The sequence below is a fragment of the Varanus komodoensis genome, unplaced genomic scaffold, assembly GCF_004798865.1.
Source record: "Varanus komodoensis strain SLA01 unplaced genomic scaffold, ASM479886v1 scaffold33, whole genome shotgun sequence".
NCBI lineage: Eukaryota > Metazoa > Chordata > Lepidosauria > Squamata > Varanidae > Varanus > Varanus komodoensis.
In genome coordinates this window covers 2,806,517-2,824,800 of record NW_025335817.1, presented here as the reverse complement: position 1 = coordinate 2,824,800, position 18,284 = coordinate 2,806,517, and the positions used below count along the sequence as shown (strand labels likewise).

At 53.2% G+C, this 18,284-nt stretch overlaps 1 protein-coding gene across 2 annotated transcripts in view; it reads right to left on the bottom strand.

The window, feature by feature from the left end:
* Positions 1–18,284, bottom strand: part of TLN2 (talin 2) — a 116,287-nt gene that overhangs the window by 51,745 nt on the left and 46,258 nt on the right. For both annotated transcript variants that reach the window (XM_044438951.1, XM_044438950.1), the window contains exons 7-16: positions 16,881–17,023; positions 15,936–16,063; positions 11,740–11,803; positions 7,776–7,880; positions 5,646–5,801; positions 5,157–5,258; positions 3,844–3,920; positions 3,278–3,458; positions 894–1,007; positions 163–271 (exon numbers count right to left, since the gene is read on the bottom strand). In XM_044438951.1, coding sequence (XP_044294886.1) covers positions 163–271; positions 894–1,007; positions 3,278–3,458; positions 3,844–3,920; positions 5,157–5,258; positions 5,646–5,801; positions 7,776–7,880; positions 11,740–11,803; positions 15,936–16,063; positions 16,881–17,023 — 1,179 coding nt within the window. The remainder of the gene's footprint in view (positions 1–162; positions 272–893; positions 1,008–3,277; positions 3,459–3,843; positions 3,921–5,156; positions 5,259–5,645; positions 5,802–7,775; positions 7,881–11,739; positions 11,804–15,935; positions 16,064–16,880; positions 17,024–18,284) is intronic.

Below are 18,284 nucleotides of genomic sequence, written 5' to 3'. Positions count from 1 at the left end.
CTGTTTGTCATCTGCTCCAAGAACCAGAATTATTGGGCAGACACGAAAGGCACGGAATACACCCTCGGCTTGATGGTTTGGCATTATTCCTGGATCTGCCCGTCCCGGAACATCACCGGCACCCTGACAGAAGAAGCCAGAAATCAGCACCTGCCCATTTACCTGCTGTTAGGTTCACCACGGAGGCCGTCCCGGCGGTGATGGCATCCACCTGAGAGTGTATCTCATGCTTTGACTCATCCACTTTGTTCTGAACCCAGACTCTGGAGGCCTGGAAAAGAGCAGGAAGGTTGGATTCCACCTCAGGAGCCCCTGTGAGATGCATCCACCCAACAAAAAGATCAAGGATCATGCACAGCAGTGACCCAAAGTGACAGAAACGGCCCCTCTGGGCAAACTGGGGCTGAGATCAGATCAGGAAAAAGCCCGTGGGTGGGTCAGACCCCCTGGCCGGGTGCAATGCACAGGAAGCCCTCCTGCGTGCCATTAAAAGGGCCGGGAGCTGCCTGAGCTGCTCCGATCGGACTTAGAGCCCTAGAATAGTAGAGCTGGAAGGGGCCAGAAGCTTTTCCTGATGTCCAGCCTGAATCTGGGTTGTCGCAACTTGACTTGATTATTCCGTGTCCTGCACTCTGGCATCCGCAAGAAGAGACCTTGACCTTCCTCTCTTCTTTCAGGTACTTATAGAGGGACCCTCAGACCTGAAGGTCCAGCCAGTCCCTTCCGGGATGGGTGTCCAGGTGAGAGTAGCGGAACGCCTGAGTCAGCACAGCTCTGCCTCCTGGCGCTTCCCGCAGCGGGGAGCTGCCCAGAGGCGGCTGGGGCAAGGAAACGGAGCTGGACACCACGGAGTTGCCGCGCATCGCCCTCCCCGGCCCGCCACCCGCGCTTACCATGTCGTTTCCTAAAGGCGGGAGGTTGTCGACTTCGGTGAGGTCGGCCTGCGCCTGCTGAACGGCATGCATGCTGGTGCTGATGGTCCCCATCAGGGCTTGCTGAGCGGAGGTCTGGCGGGGAACGAAGGGGTGGGGACAGGGGCCTCGGAGACGGTTCGTGTGCAGCGGCGCGCTCTCGGCTGGGCTTTCCGGGTGGGGCATTGGCAGGATCAGGCCGCAGTATCAAGGGCCAGGGAGGTCAGCCAAGCCAGGTCCTCTCCGGGCGGAGGGCACGCCGGCAACCGCGGCAGCATGGAAATCCACCCACACCTTTTAAACTAGGAGATGATGTGGCCGAGCGGGGAAAAGCCGTCTCCCCAGCATTGCATCAGCACTCATGATTAATTATCGGCATGACAACTCTTCACTATTTTGGGGGTGCATCGCGGTCCGTAGCAGAAAGAGCTGCATCTTGCCGCTTTGAGGACTAGCGCCTCACTGGGCCCCTTTCCTCTCTGCCCATCTCATCCCTGCTCCGTTTGTAACAGGCCTTTTCGATTGTAAAGCTGAAGTCAGGGACTGCCTTACTCTTAATCTTTGTAAGCTGCTCTTGGCTCATGAGCAGGCCAAAATGCTGCGAAAATAAATACAGTTCTGCTGAGCCTGCTTGCGGTCCTTCCCAGCCAATCCCTGCTTCCTCCCAGCAAAGGGAGAGAGCGGGGGGGGGTCTTTTCTGGGCCAGCCCCCCAGGATCCTTTCCATTGCAGAAGCAGGGGACTGGAAACGGCTCTGCTCTGCTCTTTAACTTGGCAAATGTTTACACTGCTGTTGTTTAACACTACAATGAACCAGGCAGTCAATAAACACAGTTAAAATGAAGCTAAACAAAACCACTATCATGGAAAAGGAGAAGATACTTGCTTAATGTTAACCATGGAGGACAAGCGAAAAGAAAAAAAAAAAAACCCTGCTTGAAGAAGGGAAGGGAAGGGAAGGGGCCAGATGGGAGCTAATTCCACAGCCCCAAGAATTCACATAGCTTTGTCCTGTTTCCTCCTTCCACTTTTATCTTCTCTCTTCCTCCTTATCTCCCTGCTTCTCTGCTTGACAATAGAAAATCAGATACTCCAGAGTTCTGCAGAAGCCCAAGACTGTCACAGAAATGCAATGTAATCTTTTCTTTCAATTAGTTTTCTACACCCAAAGAGAAAGCATGCTTGAAATCCAAAGCAGCCCCAGAATACTTCTGTTCTCCCCCAGCTACATTCCGCAGGTAATATCCCCCACCCCCAAAGGTACAGGCACTGCAAAACCCCCACCTTTACACACGCTTTAGGGTTTTCTATAGGTACAGTTTTAGCTGCCCCTCTCCCCCATGAGCTGCAAGAGAAAATCTGCCTCTGAAAACCGGGGCCAAAGCTGTCCAAATCCTTCTGGTGTGTCTGGGGAACTACCACAAATGGAGATGAGCTGTGACCCATGGGCGTGAAGCATCTCCAAAGCTGGAGAAGGCAACCTTGGTTCTGAATCTCCTCTGGGTGAGCCGCCACGAGTCTCCTGCGTCTCGAGGCTGCACTAGGGTTCATCAGCAATCATTCTCGAATCTTTATTGCCACATATTATTTTATTTTTATTTCCAAAAGGGTTCCCTGGGGAAAACTGAGCTGATGGAACACACTGGGGTCATCAGCACACCAGCCAAGTGGCAGTAATTGCTGGCAAGAGCAGAAAGAAACTGCAAGCTTCAAAGAACATTAAAGAACATTTTCCTAATGTTCTTTAATGTTTAATGTTCTGTTGCTGCTCGGAAGCACAACATAAAAACGTCCAAGGGGAGGAATCAAACTATAATGTTTCCCAAATTTTATCACTATGCTCCGCAGCGCTGTGTATCTGCGAAGAATGATTCTTCATTGCAACTGGAACCGAAAGGAAGCCGACACGTGAGTAACTGCATTTGCACAAGCCTATCCTCTTGGCTCTTCCTTTCCTGCTTCTCTTTCCCTCCGGCAAAATTTAGACCACAAGATAATGACAGTTGGATTTGCCTTGCTCAGCAACAGGGAGATGCCGCTCGCTCACGGATCAGCTCCCTGGCATCCAGAAGCCGTCAGGTTACTACCCCAAGGCTCGGGGAACTTAATCCCCAAGGAGGGGTAGGTTGGCTCTGCTTTGCTCCGGCCTGAGCTCACTTCGACAGGCTGGCCGCTTGGAAAGGCCACTCCTCGGTCTGCAGAGAGGGGCAGCTGCCCCAGCAGATCACCTGTGAACACCTGGGCGCACCTGCGAGCCAGTCTTGCCCTGGGCCACGTGGCAGCGGGATGCAGCCTGGGTCCAGACGCCTGCCACGCACCTGCGCTACGCACGCAAGGACAGCGGAGGTGGAATGACGGGGCACTTACCAGGGGGGGCATGTGGCCCCGGTGCATCTGGCCGACCGTCACCTGCTGCTGGGGCGAGGGCATGCTGCCGACATTGAACGTCTCCGGCCCAGTGGAGCCCGAACGCATGACCGCCGGCAGCGCCACCGAGCCGTGCTCCACCTTCCCGGTTCGGCTGAACTGCTGCTGGAAGATGGCCGACCTGCAAGGGCAGGGCAGCCGTGCCTGAGGGCCTTCTCATGAAACCAGAACTAAAGGACCTTCGACCCGTCCTTCGGCGACGGCACAAGCCCTCCCTGCTCCCGGTATGGCTGCCCTGCGGCACGGAGGAGGCTGAGAGACAGACGGGCCCCGAGTACCACAACGGGAACCGAAAGAAAGCTGACCGCTTTCCTTGCGGTTGCTTGGGAGTCCCCAAAATCACTTCTTCCCGTTCTGCAGGTGGGCGATGCTCAAGAACAAGGAAGGAGGTGCTGCCGGGCCCGTTCCACAGCCATCGCAGGGGCAGCATCCTGGCCGGGCCCTGCACCTCGCCAGCCTCCACCACAGGGCACAGCTCTGGCTCGCTGCCTGAAGCACGGACGTACTTTTTAGGCGACACGGATTCTTCCAACATGGTCGATTCCTCGTCCCCTTCCAGTCCAAACCGGTCCTTGCTTTGCTTCTGCAGGAGGAAGGGTGAAGAGGACGCCTTTGTCACTGCCCTCTTCCCGTGAGGCCCGTCCTGGCTCACACACCGAGATCCGCTTCTCCTAACGTGGCTCTGCCCTGCGCGGCCCTGCCTCCCACGCTGCCTGCAGACATGAACTGCGACATCTTTGCTCCAAGGCCGGTTGCCTCCGGGCGCCTGTCCCCGTCCCAACAAAGCCCCAGAGGGGATCTGCTCTGAACAGCCACCTGCATCCTCCAGCACCTGGACTAGCTCCTGGGCGAGAGCAACGCGTTTGGCAGCAGACTTGTGCCCGAGCCCCAGGCGACCGCTGAAGGCCTCCGACAGGACGGCCTGAAACGGAGACCCCGGCATCGCACACCCCCGTGACCCTGCCTGCCTGCCGTTTTCCCCCCAGCACCCTCCCCACGGCTGCTCCCCCACCCACAGGCATGCACATGCGTGTCTCTAGCTGGAATCCTGCCTGGGAGGGGGGGGAATAGGCGGGAGGGGAGGAGGAAGTATGCCTCCCATGCCTGCTGCCGACAGCCCCCTGCTTCTGTGGCTCTGCAGCCATGTGGCACCCAGCCGGGACTGCCATGGAAGACCCCGGTGCCCCGGGCTGGTGCCTGGCAGCCTGGCAGACGTGGCTGAGCGCTTCCCCTTGGGCGGGATCCGGAGAGCTGCACGGGGGCAGAGACGCTGCTCTGCCACCGCACGGCAGAGCTCCCTCTGCTGCCAGAGCATTTCACAAGATCACCAAGGCGGTGGCCGCAGACGGGTGCTCTGGTTCCGAGGAGCCCGGTTGCAGCAGCACACGCCACGTCTTGGCAGGTTCTGCCTGCTCAGTGCACGTTTTCTAAGTCCCCAGCTAAGAGTTCAGCCCAGGCAAAGGGCGACGCGACTCCACGGAGAGGCAATTTAAGCACTCACTAATTTTGCCCATGGAAAAACAAGGGGACACAGGGAAAAATGTCCCAGTTTTCACTAATGTTTAGGACTGCCTTTCCTACATAGCAAAGTACATTTCATTTGTGTCTCGCCACTTGGTGTCGCCCAGACGCATTGGACTACAACTTCCAGCGTGCCCAACCAGCACAATGGGTTCTGTAGTCCACCTGGAGGGCATCTGGGTAGGGGAGGCTGATTTCCACGAGCTCCTGAATCAAGGAATGCCATTTGTCAAAGACCACAAGCCAAAGCCCACCCGCTAGCGCGAACAGCGCGAGACGCCCCTTCCCCCGGATCTACCTTTTTCAGGATGATGTCGATGTAGCCCGCAATCAGCTGAGAGATCTGCTCCCCTTCAGTGGTTTGCACGGAGTAGTAACTTTCCTGATACTCCCCAAAGTCCTACGGAAATAAGGTCTTACATTCACTCCCCGTGGCTGAGTCCACGGAAGAGGCAGGTCCCAGCATGGATCAGCCCTTCCTACCCGCACAGGGGGCTCCTCCAGTCTGGGTTCCCTGCCGTGGGCTGTCCTGCTCCTGCAATTGGGGGGGTGGGGTGGAAAGCTGGAGCAGGGGGGCCAGTCCTGTCCAGCAAGCTGGGGAGCCCCGAGGAGGAGGGGAGCAGGGGCGAGAAGCTGGCCTCCCGAGGAGCTCGTCTGGGGGCAGGCACAGCCGGCCATCGCGGCCCAAGCACCGCTGCAACAAGGAGGTTTCCCCACAAGTGGGACCAGCTTCCCCCCTGTGCAAAGCGCCCCTTTCGCCCGACTCTTCCTCCCACCAGGCAGGTACCAAAGTGAAGCTCTTCGGGGAGGCGGCCCAGCGCTTCACGGTCGTCAGGGGCCACTCCTGCAGGACCTCCTTGCTTTTCTCGTCGACCCGCATCACTGACTCCTTGGTGATGCCCAGCAGGCGGGGGACCAGCTTGTTTTTGCCCTTCATCTTCTCCTATGGAGGGAAAACACAGAGCTTGTGCAGGAAGCGCCGGCTTCTCCCCACCATCGGATTTTCGTCTGATGAGTTGCACGTGCGAGGGTGGGCAGGGGAAGCCCGCAGCCGTCGGGCACGGTGAAGGAAAGCTGGCGTGTTGTGTAATCGCACAAGCTGCTGACTTAACAGGCTTGTGGGAACTTAGCTAACTCCAAGATCTGCGGTCGGAGAAAGCGTCGTTCTGCATCTCAGGATTTGCTGCTCTGCTGGAAAAAAATTAGGCTTGAGCGGAGAGATCTGGCATTGCAGTTAATGCAAAGGGACGCTATCAAGAACTTGTCTATCCCAAACATCCTGGCTTTCTGGAATCACCATGCCTCCTTTTTCATTCCATATGTGATGCCTGCAATTTCCCATCCCTCCAAGTGGAGTGGGAAAGCCCCAGGCGGAGATGAGAGAGGATGGCTTCAGGCATGAATTTCTCCATGAATCTGCCCCTCTGTGCCATTTTTATCCACCACTGAAAAAAAGATGTAGCTGTTTTACTTTGCATTTTAAGGTTTTGGTCCTAAGTCACCCGAAAAATACTCAGACTCAATCCAGAGTGGGAAACCTCCAGGGCTACAAAGACCAATTCCAGCCCAGCAACTTCAGTGACTATGGGCAGAGGAGGGGGTTTCTTTGGGTGGGTGGTGGAATGTATCTGGGCTGCAGACTGCAAGCTGCCCACCCCTGATTTAGACCCTTGAAACAAGTAACATTCAATCATTTCTGATAATTTTCAAAATCATGAGGTCTGGAAACTTACTTTTTAATATTTCAAACCGGATGAATGATTTATATGTGACATGTTTTCTCATCCATCAGCCTAGGAGCATAGGTGCTTTATATGCTCCTCATCCCTCTGCACCCCATCTTCACAACAACCTAGTTAGGTAGGCTAGGCTGAGAGCAGGTAGCTTCAAGACTTCCTGGGAGTGGCACAGTTTTGAAATCTGGTCTCCTCAGCCCGAGGGCATCAATTTGTTCCTGCACCCTGCTGCCTCTGTGAAGTCCTTTGAATCCTAACAGCCTTTGAATCCTGCACGTCTGGTGTCAAGAACCGAACGCCTTCATATGATGCCTTTTGGTCTCCAGGTTGTTGGCATTCAGAAATGCAAGACGTGCTGATAACCAAAACTCTTGTGGGCAAAATAATTCACATCGCAGGAGCTGCCACTGCCTTTCCTCACCCAGTTAGACATTTCATGCCATGGTTACTGTAATGACTTCATTAGCAATCGCTTCAGTCAGTGCTAAAAAAAGTTACAGACGTGTAATATGCATTTTTAATTTAACGCATCCCAGCATGCCACTGCAGACGAATAATTACCCAAACTGTTGTCTTTCCATAGCAGGCAATGATGTCAGCATGAAGCCACCTGTTATTAGAACCTCTAAGTCATTTCAGAATTTGAAAAAGTACAGCCTAATTCAGTCGGGCCATCCAGCTCCCCAGGAGAGTCATTTTTCTTTGTGTAAGAAACACTCCCTTGCAGGGGGGTTAACGCGCTGGAAAAGAATGCCGAGAACTGGCAGGCGGCCAAGCATAAAGGCACGGGGTCCGTTTTTATTCAGCAGAGAAACTGCTCTGAAGCATTAGGATTGAGTCAAGAGGCATCCCTGTCTGGGAGCCACGCTCCCTGCCGTGACGCAACGTGATTCCGTGTCGGAGAGAGGGCAGGAAGCCCAGCCCTCACTCGGATCTGGCTTCACAGGAATGCCAGAAAGCCACTCCAGTCTGGCTAGCGCGACGACCTTTGCGCCTTCTTCTTTGGCACAGATGAGCACATCTCCCTCTCTTAATGTTGGACAAGACATAAAGTTTCAACTCTGGAAACGTCTGCAGGAAAAATCCCGGGCCACTCTCTGCTGTGAGCAAGCCTTGTGGTATACGTAAAAAACAGACATATTCAATCACGTTAATCCAATTCCAGCCTCAATCCCTCTTACCTTAACAAGGAAAAAGGAGACACCGTAGGTCCTCAGCGATCGAGCTAGCTTCACGTACTTCACCCGGGCTTCGATTTCCGTCATCTCTCCGCAGTTCTTGTGTTCCTGCAAGGAGCCTCCAATTCATTACTTCGTTTAACAACAATATTGGGGGAACTGGCAAGGTATTTTTCAGCACAATCCTGATTATGCCCACTCAGAAGAAAGTCCGATAGAGTCCAGTGGGGCTTACTCCTCGGCAAGCAGGTATCAGACCGCACCCTTATTTTACTTGTTGTGTCAAACAACAACCTATTCCTGGTTTTCTCCAAAGGGTTTTGAAAGGGGCCGGATTCAAAACAGTCACCTTGCATGGGAATGCACACTTCTCCACTGGAGAGATGAGACAGCCCTGATTTTTAGTTCAGATCCAGGACTTGCCCTGTCCCAAGAGATCGGAGCTGGCTGTGGTAGGAATCCAGCAAAAAATCAATAAATGATGTTATTTCCTGCTTCCTACATTCATTATCTGAATGAATAAGAAAGATCTTCCAGTCAATTGGGCACAACCCAGTCCCCTTCCAGTCCCCTAGTTCTCTCTTCTCTATGCTATATATTTTCTTAATTTTTATTTATATTTTGTTGTTCTATACTCTCCGATAATTTAGGATTAATCTACCATCATCTCAACCTGCCTACAAGCAAGTGAATTGCAAAGAGTTCAATGACTACACTACAGTGCAAATGAGTTGAAGGACAAAGATGCAATACAAAATGAGAAAAAGCACGATGATTATTAGATAAATTAATTACACACAAACACACACACACCCCTATCTGCATACCAACATAAATAAAATATCCTCACACACAGCCATAAAGTTCTAGACATTAAGTCTCTGAAACGCCAGAGAGAGGGGGAAAGAGAGAGAGAGGACTTTGCCAGGTGCTGAAAAGATAACAATACAGGCACTAGGCACGCCTCCTGGGGAGCCACCACTGAGAAGACCCTCTTTCACACGCCTTCTTCAGGTGTTCCATGCCTGGCACTCTGAACGGATGGGGGGCAGGGCTAGGGAAGCTAGCTCCCCCTACTTCACCCCCCCCATTACTTGGGAAGGGGGAACGTGTCCAGGGTCCTTTCCTCTTCAGAGGGTCACCCGAGGAGAGAAGCCTTCTCCTCTCTGCCACAGAGGGGTGTCCGTGCAGCACGTGGAAGGCCAAGTAAGCTGCAGCAGAGATGAGATGGAGGGGGCGGCGTCACTCCCTCACCCCCTCTTTCCAGCCTCACATAATTTTGTGGCGGGGGGCGGGGGTTCACGTCACAGAGCTGTGGCCAACCCACCTTCTAATCCATGCTTCCCCAGCCTGGGGCTCTCTAGATGTATCGGAGTGCAAGTCCCATGATCCCACCTTGGGGGAAGCTTTTCCAGGGAGTACCATCTCTCAAGGCACCCCCCCATGCATTTCAAAATGGTGGGGTGCACTTGCACGGCTCTTATCCAGGGTGGGGAGCCCTTCTAAATCCAAGACCAGACATGCCCGATTCAAACGCGCCCTTCTTCCCAGAAAACCCTACGGTCCCTTCCACGCATCGCAAAGGGACTGCACGCGAACCCTCACCTGCAGCCGGCTCTGCTTCCAGGCTCGCCTCACTCCGTCCACAGCAGTTTCTCCCTGCTCCTCTGTCCTCCGTGCCCCCTTTCCTCCGCCTCCCAACACCCCAGCGAAAGACTCTGCTTTTCCTTTCTCACCGAAACGGCTCTCTCCCCACCCCGACATCCCTGCAGAAAACAACAGCTTCCTCGGATGGCATCTTTCCTCTCAAAAGCACGCACGACCCCCCCAGCCGCCGCGGTATCTGCAAGACTGAATCCATGTGTCAGTTTTCATTAATCCCCGAGATTTCAGTGATATTCCAGGGACGGGAGATTAGCATGTGCAATGACATTCTCGCAGCGCTAGCAGGACCACACTCGCCTTCCGCCGACAGCTCTTTCTGCGGAGAGCTGTGTCAAATCGAGCTGACACCGCGTGTCGGCCTGGTAGCAAGCAGCTGGACCATGGACTTCCATGGCCATCCAAAGCAGCGAACCGACGCGGCCGATACCCATCTGCACACGCCCAGCTCTTACTTCTCCTTCTCCTTCGGGCCTCCAAAGGCTTCGAGCTCACAGAACCCAAGAGAAGCTGGACTTAGTTAGACCAAGCGCAATAGCCCGCAGTCGGCTGGCGAAATTGTGCATGAGCGGAACAAGGCAGGTCCTCTTGCACGCAAGAGCGTTTCATGGATGCAGGAAACGGCACTGCAGGGGCACGCCAACCCTACGAGTCCAACTTCGGGGGTGTGCCAATTTGCTGGATGCCTTAGGGAGTCATTCATTATGTGTGCCCACCTTGTACTGGTGGAAGTAGTAAAATCCAGGCTAAGATTTCCTTGCTCTTGTTTTTCCGTTCTTTGGTGCACAAAAGCGGTTTAACATGGATGTTTTAGCCTGCAGCAGTTTATTTGTCAAATTGGGATCGTTACACCGTGATGTTTAATGGCTTTGGTTTGGAAACTGCTCAGGGAGCTTCATGAAAGATTGAGGGATGTGCCCCCTGAATGTGCAGCTTGAGCGGACACACTCTCCAGCCCAGACGGCTTCGCTCTTTCAGCCGATGTCACCCAGCTCATGCTGAACCACCAGCAGCATCACCGGCTTGCTACCGTGGGGCACATGCGCTTTGCACGTGTAACCCGAGGATCGCACTAGCAAAAGCAAGGCATGCGGCAGGGGGACCAAAACACCTCTAGAAGCAGCATGAAAAGGGGCTTAGGACACCAGGACCTCCCATCCTGGCACTCCATCCCTCAAGGCTCGCTTCCGGGCCTGCTGCTCTCTGGCGGAATGGAGCAGACCGCCAGCTGATGATACCAGTTGCAGTCCGACACACCTGGAAGGGGCCAGGCTGGGGAAGCTCAGTGAAAGCCCCGATCCATCAAACAGAAAGTCCTTTCCAGAGTTTTGCAAACACCGAGCTCTTTGGGGTCAGCCAACAATCCAACTTCAGCTGTGATCTCTTAGACAAGGACATTTCTGAAATAGCGCCAGCTCCGGATTATGACACCTTGAGTCTGATTTTGGCTTTCATTGTTTTTTCTTTAAAAAAATGGAACAAACTGATCCAGGGCTGATCATCTTGGATACTCCAGAGCGTGTAGATGCCTAGGCCTTCGGAAACCACCTTCAGTCAAAATATACATCCGAGGACTTGCATCTGAACATTACACCAAATATCTGTGTGGAAGAAGTGGTGCTGGTACAGCCACATTAAATCCCACAGTGGAAAAACCAAGAAACTAACTCCCTGCAGAAGTTCTGGACTACTTCCGTCAGTGTCCCCAGTCAGCACGGCCAACGTAGCTGTCGTCAAACAGATGTGGGAGACGCCTGGTGGGGAAATGCTGCCTTAGATGGACCCGGCTGAAGTCGGCTTAGAACCTCCTCCACAAAATCGCCAGCCCTAACAAGACTTGGAAAGCACAGTGGATTTGGGTGACCTGCCACCTCCATTTTCCTTGATAGCCAACAGAATTCGGGAGTATACAAAGCAGGTGACATTTAGGCTTCTGCAACAAGAGGAGACCAAGGAAACTCTGCGGACAAAATGGCCCACAAGCCCCTTACATAACCATCACGGCTCCCTCCATTTCAGATGCGTTCCTTTTTGCACTGCGCACTGAAACAAGAAGTGTTAAACACACACATTCCTTGAAGAACATGCACTGAAAAGCAAGAATAAAATCTTCCAGTGGAACAGAAATATGAACTAGGATAGCAAATTTGCCAAAGGGGGAAATAGGAGAAAGAGCCGCCTGCTTCTTTTACACTTGAGTTCATGCTAGTTTATTGCTGAAGCGAATGCACACCATTCTGAAAGCAAAAGATAAAATGCTCCGTCTCACTAGAAAGCTGGGGTGGGGGGAACCCCTCTTAATTACCTGAAATATCCTCTTCTCAGCTCCTCGTTGCTTGATGTATTCTTTGGGAAGGAATTCTTTGAGACTGGAAGGAGAGAAAGACACTAATGAAGGCAGGTTCAGCTTTTCCTCATTTGAAGCATTATAATACATTTCTGCATATGACTTCTAGTACCTTGCAGCTTTCCTTTTCCCTGATTGGCTACATGCCTCCCTCCCAGCCAGAGGTAGCCAATCGGGGTGGGCCACTGGGTCGGGGTCTACAGCAAGTGGCCAATGGGAATTTTGCTCACCAGCTCCTCCACCAGACCATCTCTAAGACACCACCAACAGCCATGCGAAAGACCCATGGAGAGAACTCGGTTCCACTCCCGCAGCCTTGATCAGCCAGTCTGAACAAAAACTCCATCCTGCCTATTTGAATTTCCACAGATTCTGCCCTCCTCCCATCCTCCAATTACTTATTTAAACCTATATTAAGCTGCACTCCCACTGACCACTGTGTACCCAGTGCAATCAATATGGAAAGGTGAGAAAACTTCAGTGCAACACACATTACGAAGTCTTCATTGGAACAGTTATTTTCAGACTGGCAGAAAATCTTCCGTTGGTTTAATGCAGTATTTATTTTCAGCATCATTGTGAATTAGCTCAATTACCACTGAGCAATTGTTTGCAACTGAATGCACTGCTTTGCACCCTCTTGTGATGAATATGAGTAACAACACTGGTTTATTTCCAACGTGTAAAACCTTGAAATGGAACCTCTAACCATAAATGCAAAGCTGGGGCTCCCGTGACTCCTTTTCAAGATAGGGCCAGCTCTGCTCGTCCATGGCTGGCCTTCACACAGCCGGCTCAGTTCAAAGGGCCTTCGACAGTTTGCCCACATCTGAGCTGATTGGCCTTTGTTGATTTTGCTGCTGCTTTGGTCTTTGCTTGCTTGCTTACTTGCTTGCTTGTTTGCTTGCTGTCTGGAGTGTCTCTCCCTTTGAGTGCCTTTCCATTGTTCTGGTTACTAGCAAATGGTTACTGCTTATATCACAGCCTTGTAAATGCTGCAGTCCTGTTTCTTGTTCCCCACAGTCTGGTCCCACACAGGAATAAGAGCAGGAGCCAGTAACCATGTTAGAGTTGGGCAGGTTCAAAAGGGAGAGACAATTCCTGAAAGAACCTGGCTCCAGGCCTCAAGGGCTTGAAGGGACTCACATGGGCCTGCCAAAATTCTGCCGCAGCGCTCCGTAAGTATCCCTTGGGCCAATCAGTCCAGCTCCCTGACAACCGTATCTGGACAATGCAAGGAAGACCAAAGAACACCTACTAATTATCCGGGGACAATTCACTCAATGCCTGCTCCAGGGTTGTGAGGGCCCCTGGCCAAGTCATTCTCATGGTTCCCCTTCTTCAGAGTCTGTCTTCTTCCAACACAGGTCTGTCTTCTCCCAAAACAAGTCTGTCTTCTCCCAAAACAAGTCTGTCTGCTCCCAACACAGGTCTGTCTTCTCCCAACACAGGTCTGTCTTCTCCCAACACGCCACCAGCTGCCCCTGCTTCTCCTCCTCTTCCTCATCATGGTAGGCTGAGTGGTGTGGAGCGGCCCCATTGCCTGTTCCACCTTCTCACCACCAACACGGTTGGGGCAGAGCAAGAGGGGAGCAGGCCAGCTGGCATCTGAAGAGGTGTAGCAACACTGGGGCCCTGGGTACCCAGCCAGGCCCACCCTGGATGCTGGCCCTGCACCCACTGAAGCCGCTGGGTGAGCTCCACTGATACAAAAGCAGAGCATTGCAGAACGAGCAAATGCACTGAGCAACCATCCCTCCCCTTCAGCACCATCCCCGCAGAGTGGCGGTTGGCCCCTGCTAGCCGCTTGGTGTGAAGAACGCCAGTGCAGAGACGCACTGCCTGCGGAGGACTCGCACAAAAGGAAGCTTTCAAATGCCCCCTCTTGTTATCCTTTCCCTTCACTCAAGTTCTCATTGTTCGTGCAAAGAAGGGATGTTAAAAACCCAGAACGACGCCTTGGCTGAGCAGAAACGCACAACTGAACGTCTGCTGCTCCTCTGGAAGGGATGGGAAAGTGCAACATACCCTTTCTAGAAGGGAGACCCCCGTCCAATTAAAGTGAAATCATTCATAAGGAGTAGGGCCAGAGACAAAAGCCCCAGAGAAATCATCCACGAGCTTGTTTTAATTTGAACTCTGAACAGAAGCGAACAGCAGAAGCGAGCAGCCATCCTCTCCTTGGAGAGATACAAACACGCCATCGTTACTATTAAATCGCCTTATTTAAATTCATCAGGATTCTGGCTTTGCAAAGCAGGGGAATGAGGATATGGATAAAATAATATACAGCAGCCACTTCACTCTCTGCAGCATTTGGGTGGATTCAACATCCATGGCAAAAGCAGGCATTAACCTGCCATTCACACACAGCTGCCCCACCAGAGAGGGGTCCCAGTCTGGCTAGCACTATTCATTTATTTAATGCATTTATATACCGCCCAATATAAACACTCCAACCACTTGTCATTGCTGGGAAAATTCTTATTGCTGGTCTCACTACACTGCTAGCAGTGACTTTGCAGCTCCCTCTGTCCCTGCCTTTTCCTCCTGTCCTGAACAGCCACTTCTTCATGCCGACTTTTGGCGATGCCGCCAAGGTGGAAAGGGAGGCCAAGGGCCCTGTCTGGGCTCTTGCAGCCCCCTCAGGGGGAAGGACCCTCTGCTGAGGTGAGAACTCCCTCATAGCAGGGTCTCCAGGAAGGCCTGGGAAAGACGCCTCTCTGGACCGAAGGAGAACTGCTGCCAGGCAGTGCTGACGACTCCGAGTCCAGTGGGCCCACTGTCCAGCTTTGCCCCTGCTCCCTGTGCCCGTGGTGTGGGACAAAAAGATCTTGCTTGACTGGGATCTGCCCTTAAGCCACTGGACAGGGCGGCTCATTTTCGCAGGCATCTCACCGGCAACAACCCCTCCTTTCTGGCCCTTCTGGAGGTGGGCCGACCCTTCTTAGGCATGGCTCCCTACCAGCAGCGGCTGCTGCTCTGAGCCCCTGCTCTCACTTCCACCGAACCAGCATGGGACCCGCGGCCTCTGGGTGCCCATTGCCCGAACAACCTTCCTGACAGGCTGAGACTTGGACCGGGTGGAGGAGAGGCTTCCATCCGCGGCTGAAATGCCAGTCCCAGTGAAGGGAGAATCAGACAGGTCCCTGCACTGCAAGCCAGGCTGGGATTGCAAATGTGGGAAGGGGCAGACTAGGCATCATTGATCCCAGGGTGTGGCGGCTGGAGACGAGGGCAGGCCAGCCGACCGACCGACCGACCGACTGACGTCAAATGCTTGGGCTGCCTGGCCCTTGAGCAGGGCGGATCCGCCGGGAAGACGCGGCTTGCTCTTTTCAGTCTGGAACGGAGGAGAGGCATTCCATCTGGAATCCCCTTCTAACCATGAAGCCGGATTTCCCTAGGGGCCCACACCAAGCCACAAAAGCCGAGCTGGTCAGCACCAATGGGATCAAGGCTCTGGGAAGCAAAGACCAAAGGGCTAAAGCAAAACCCCCAAGATCTCCAAAGGAGAAGGTAATATTTCTTATGCCAATCACATTGCACAGCCTCAGACCAGAGGAAACAGCCGCTATCTGTAAGCAAAGCTGTCAACTGCAGAAGGAACGGCAAGGCCAAGCAGCCCCGAAGGGAAACTATGTCTGTTATGCAATTGTTATACAACCCGTTCTGGAGTGGGGAGGGGAAGGAGAGGATAACTAATGAACGAGCTTTCCAGCAGCTTGCATTTCATAAAAATTCTGTAAAAGCTTGAGGGATGAAGCAGCAGTCCAAATGGAAGCAGGGATTAAAAGGAGCGTGTGATGGCGTGCTAGTCCACCTCTCTGTCTCTGCTGTGCTGGACTCCAGCTTAAGAACAGAGTGCAGAAATGTCTGAGGTGGTACAGTCCTCTCCCCTGTCCCAGGCCTCTACCACCTCCCCTTTGGCTGGATAGGTAGGCTTTTTCTGAGACAGCACACTTCTAGGCTCTGGTCAAACTCTCACTCAGGGAATCTTGGTCACTCTTGCTGGTCTTCCAAGAAGAAACAAGATTTACTTTTTAGGGTTCTCTAGGCACCCCAGCTGGAAGGTTGTGGGGCGGGAAAGCTTTTCCAAACAGCACCTGCGACTCGCGCTTCAGCTGACGTGCCCACGCTTCTGGGCGACTTACTCTAAAAAGCCAGGCTTGTGCTTGTGCTCCACGTGAGGGCCGAACTGGATCTGAGCTTGGAAACCTCCGAATTCACACGCCTTCTCAAAGGATACAGGATGGGAGCCATTAAGAATGTCATCACGAGCCTGGGAAAAGGGAGAGAAGGGCCGTTTCATCTGCAAGAACCTGCTCCTGCCTGTTCACCCCCATCCGCCCCACACTCCTCCCCAAGGGCCTCGAGCATGCAAAGAATCTTGGTTCTGCATCACAGGTGGGGCAACCGCAGCCCTCCAGATGCTGCTGTTATCACATAGAAACAGAGCCAGTCAGAAGGGTCTCCCGGGCCATCTAGTCTGACCCCCGGCTCCAGCCGGCTCCGCTCACGACACGCCCACAGTTCCCATCAGCTCACAGCAGCATGGCCTATGCATAAGGACAATGGTGTCCGTAGTCCAACAGCATCTGGAAGACACCGTATTTCCCCCCGTCCCATACTGCCGGAGTCCAATTACTTCCCTGACTCCAGCAGTTAAACAAGCCGTCTTTGCTCTCCATCGTACAGCACAGTTCTGGGAAAGCGGCAATTTATTCAAACTGGGCATCTGGGCCAACCTCCGTGCCTCCATCATGGCTCATTTCCCCTCTTTCCACACCAACCTCCATTCATTTTCTCTCTCTCCCTGTTTCCCCTTTAGTTTTGCCAGGGTCCTCTGTTTATGAGTGCAAATCTTACAACTGGTTGAAAGAAAAAGAGAGCGAAGGAAAGGCCGCACGGCAAGAGGTCATGAAAAGAATATATAAGCCGTATCGACCAAGCCATGTTGCTTCATACGCACGACTCCAACGCAACCAGAGGCCTCCTGTGTTTCTAAAGCTGGGGCCTCCACAATACAGAGGAATCCAGGATAGCTGGGGAAAACAGCATTTGCCCACTGGGGCGGCCGCATTCCAGCTTTCGCATACCTGTACATAAAGCAGGTTGAGCTGAACAGGGTCTCTCGAGTCAACATTCTGGTCTGAGTAGAAGAACTTCCGTCTCAGCAGCAGAGTCTCGTTCTCGTCTACTCCTTGCTCCCGAAATGTCCGACTGTGATCCAACCAGTTCACTAAGGCGAGAAACCCCCCGCAGGCATGAGCGTTACTCCAGTGTAATCCCTTTCCCTGCTCAGGCGCAGCATGAAGTTGGAAGGAATTCCAGCCCCATTCTCGGCAGCTGCACGGAATCCTGTCCAGCCAAGGGCAGGCACGAGCGGGGAAGCGAACCCTGCAGTCTGCCTGCTCATCACTACACACGATGGGTTTGATGCCTGCCAGCCGGAAGCTCGTGCTTTGGCATCGTGGGTGCAGGGAACATCGGAAAGGATGGATGGTTTCGGTGGCAGGGCCCTGCCTTGCATGCAGAAGGCCTCAGGGCTGGTCCCACCATCTCCAGGCCGGAGGAGGAGGGCCACTGCTGCCAGTCAGTGTCACCCACACTGGGCCATCTCCAGGCCGGAGGACCGCTGCTGCCAGTCAGTGTCACCCACACTGGGCCATCTCCAGGCCGGAGGACCGCTGCTGCCAGTCAGTGTCACCCACACTGGGCCATCTCCAGGTCGGAGGACCGCTGCTGCCAGTCAGTGTCACCCATACTGGGCCATCTCCAGGCCGGAGGAGGAGGACTGCTGCTGCCAGTCAGTGTCACCCACACTGGGCCAGATGGAGCAAGACCATCCGAGCTTCCAGGGTTTCTGTGTGGGTCCCTGTGTCCTACCCTCGCACCCATGATGGTGGTCCCACAAGGACCTCAGTGGCAGACCTTGTCCTGCATGCAGAAAGTCCCAGGCCCGATCCTGGGCAGCTCCGGGAAAAAGGGTCAGGGAAACGGCCGGGAGTCCCAGGAAAGGCACTGCCTGTCCAAGGAGCGAATGAGAAGGTGTCCGCCTGGCACCGTCGTTACTGGTTTTTCGGCGCCAGGTAAAGACCTTTTTATTTAAACATCATTTTAATTGTTAAAATATATGATCTGGCCAGGGCAACTTCTTCTTCCTTCTCTTTTCTCCTCCTATATTCTTTATTTACTTATTTTATACTGTTAATTTTAATTTTATATTATTGTATCTCAGTGTATTTTTTGTATTTAGTGGTAATTTATTATGTTCTATTGTATTTCAATGTATCTTATTGTGTTGTAAGCTGCCCCGAGGCTTCGGCAAGGGGCGGCATAGAAATGTTATAATAATAATAATAATAATGATGATGATGTTGGACCGGAGGGCAGCTTTATGCACTGCTGCAAAAGCGCGTCATTGTTATCGTGCGCCACAAGCAGCAGGATCTGGCCTTCTCTAAGCGGGGCCTGCATTTGCATGTCAGGCACGCCGCTCC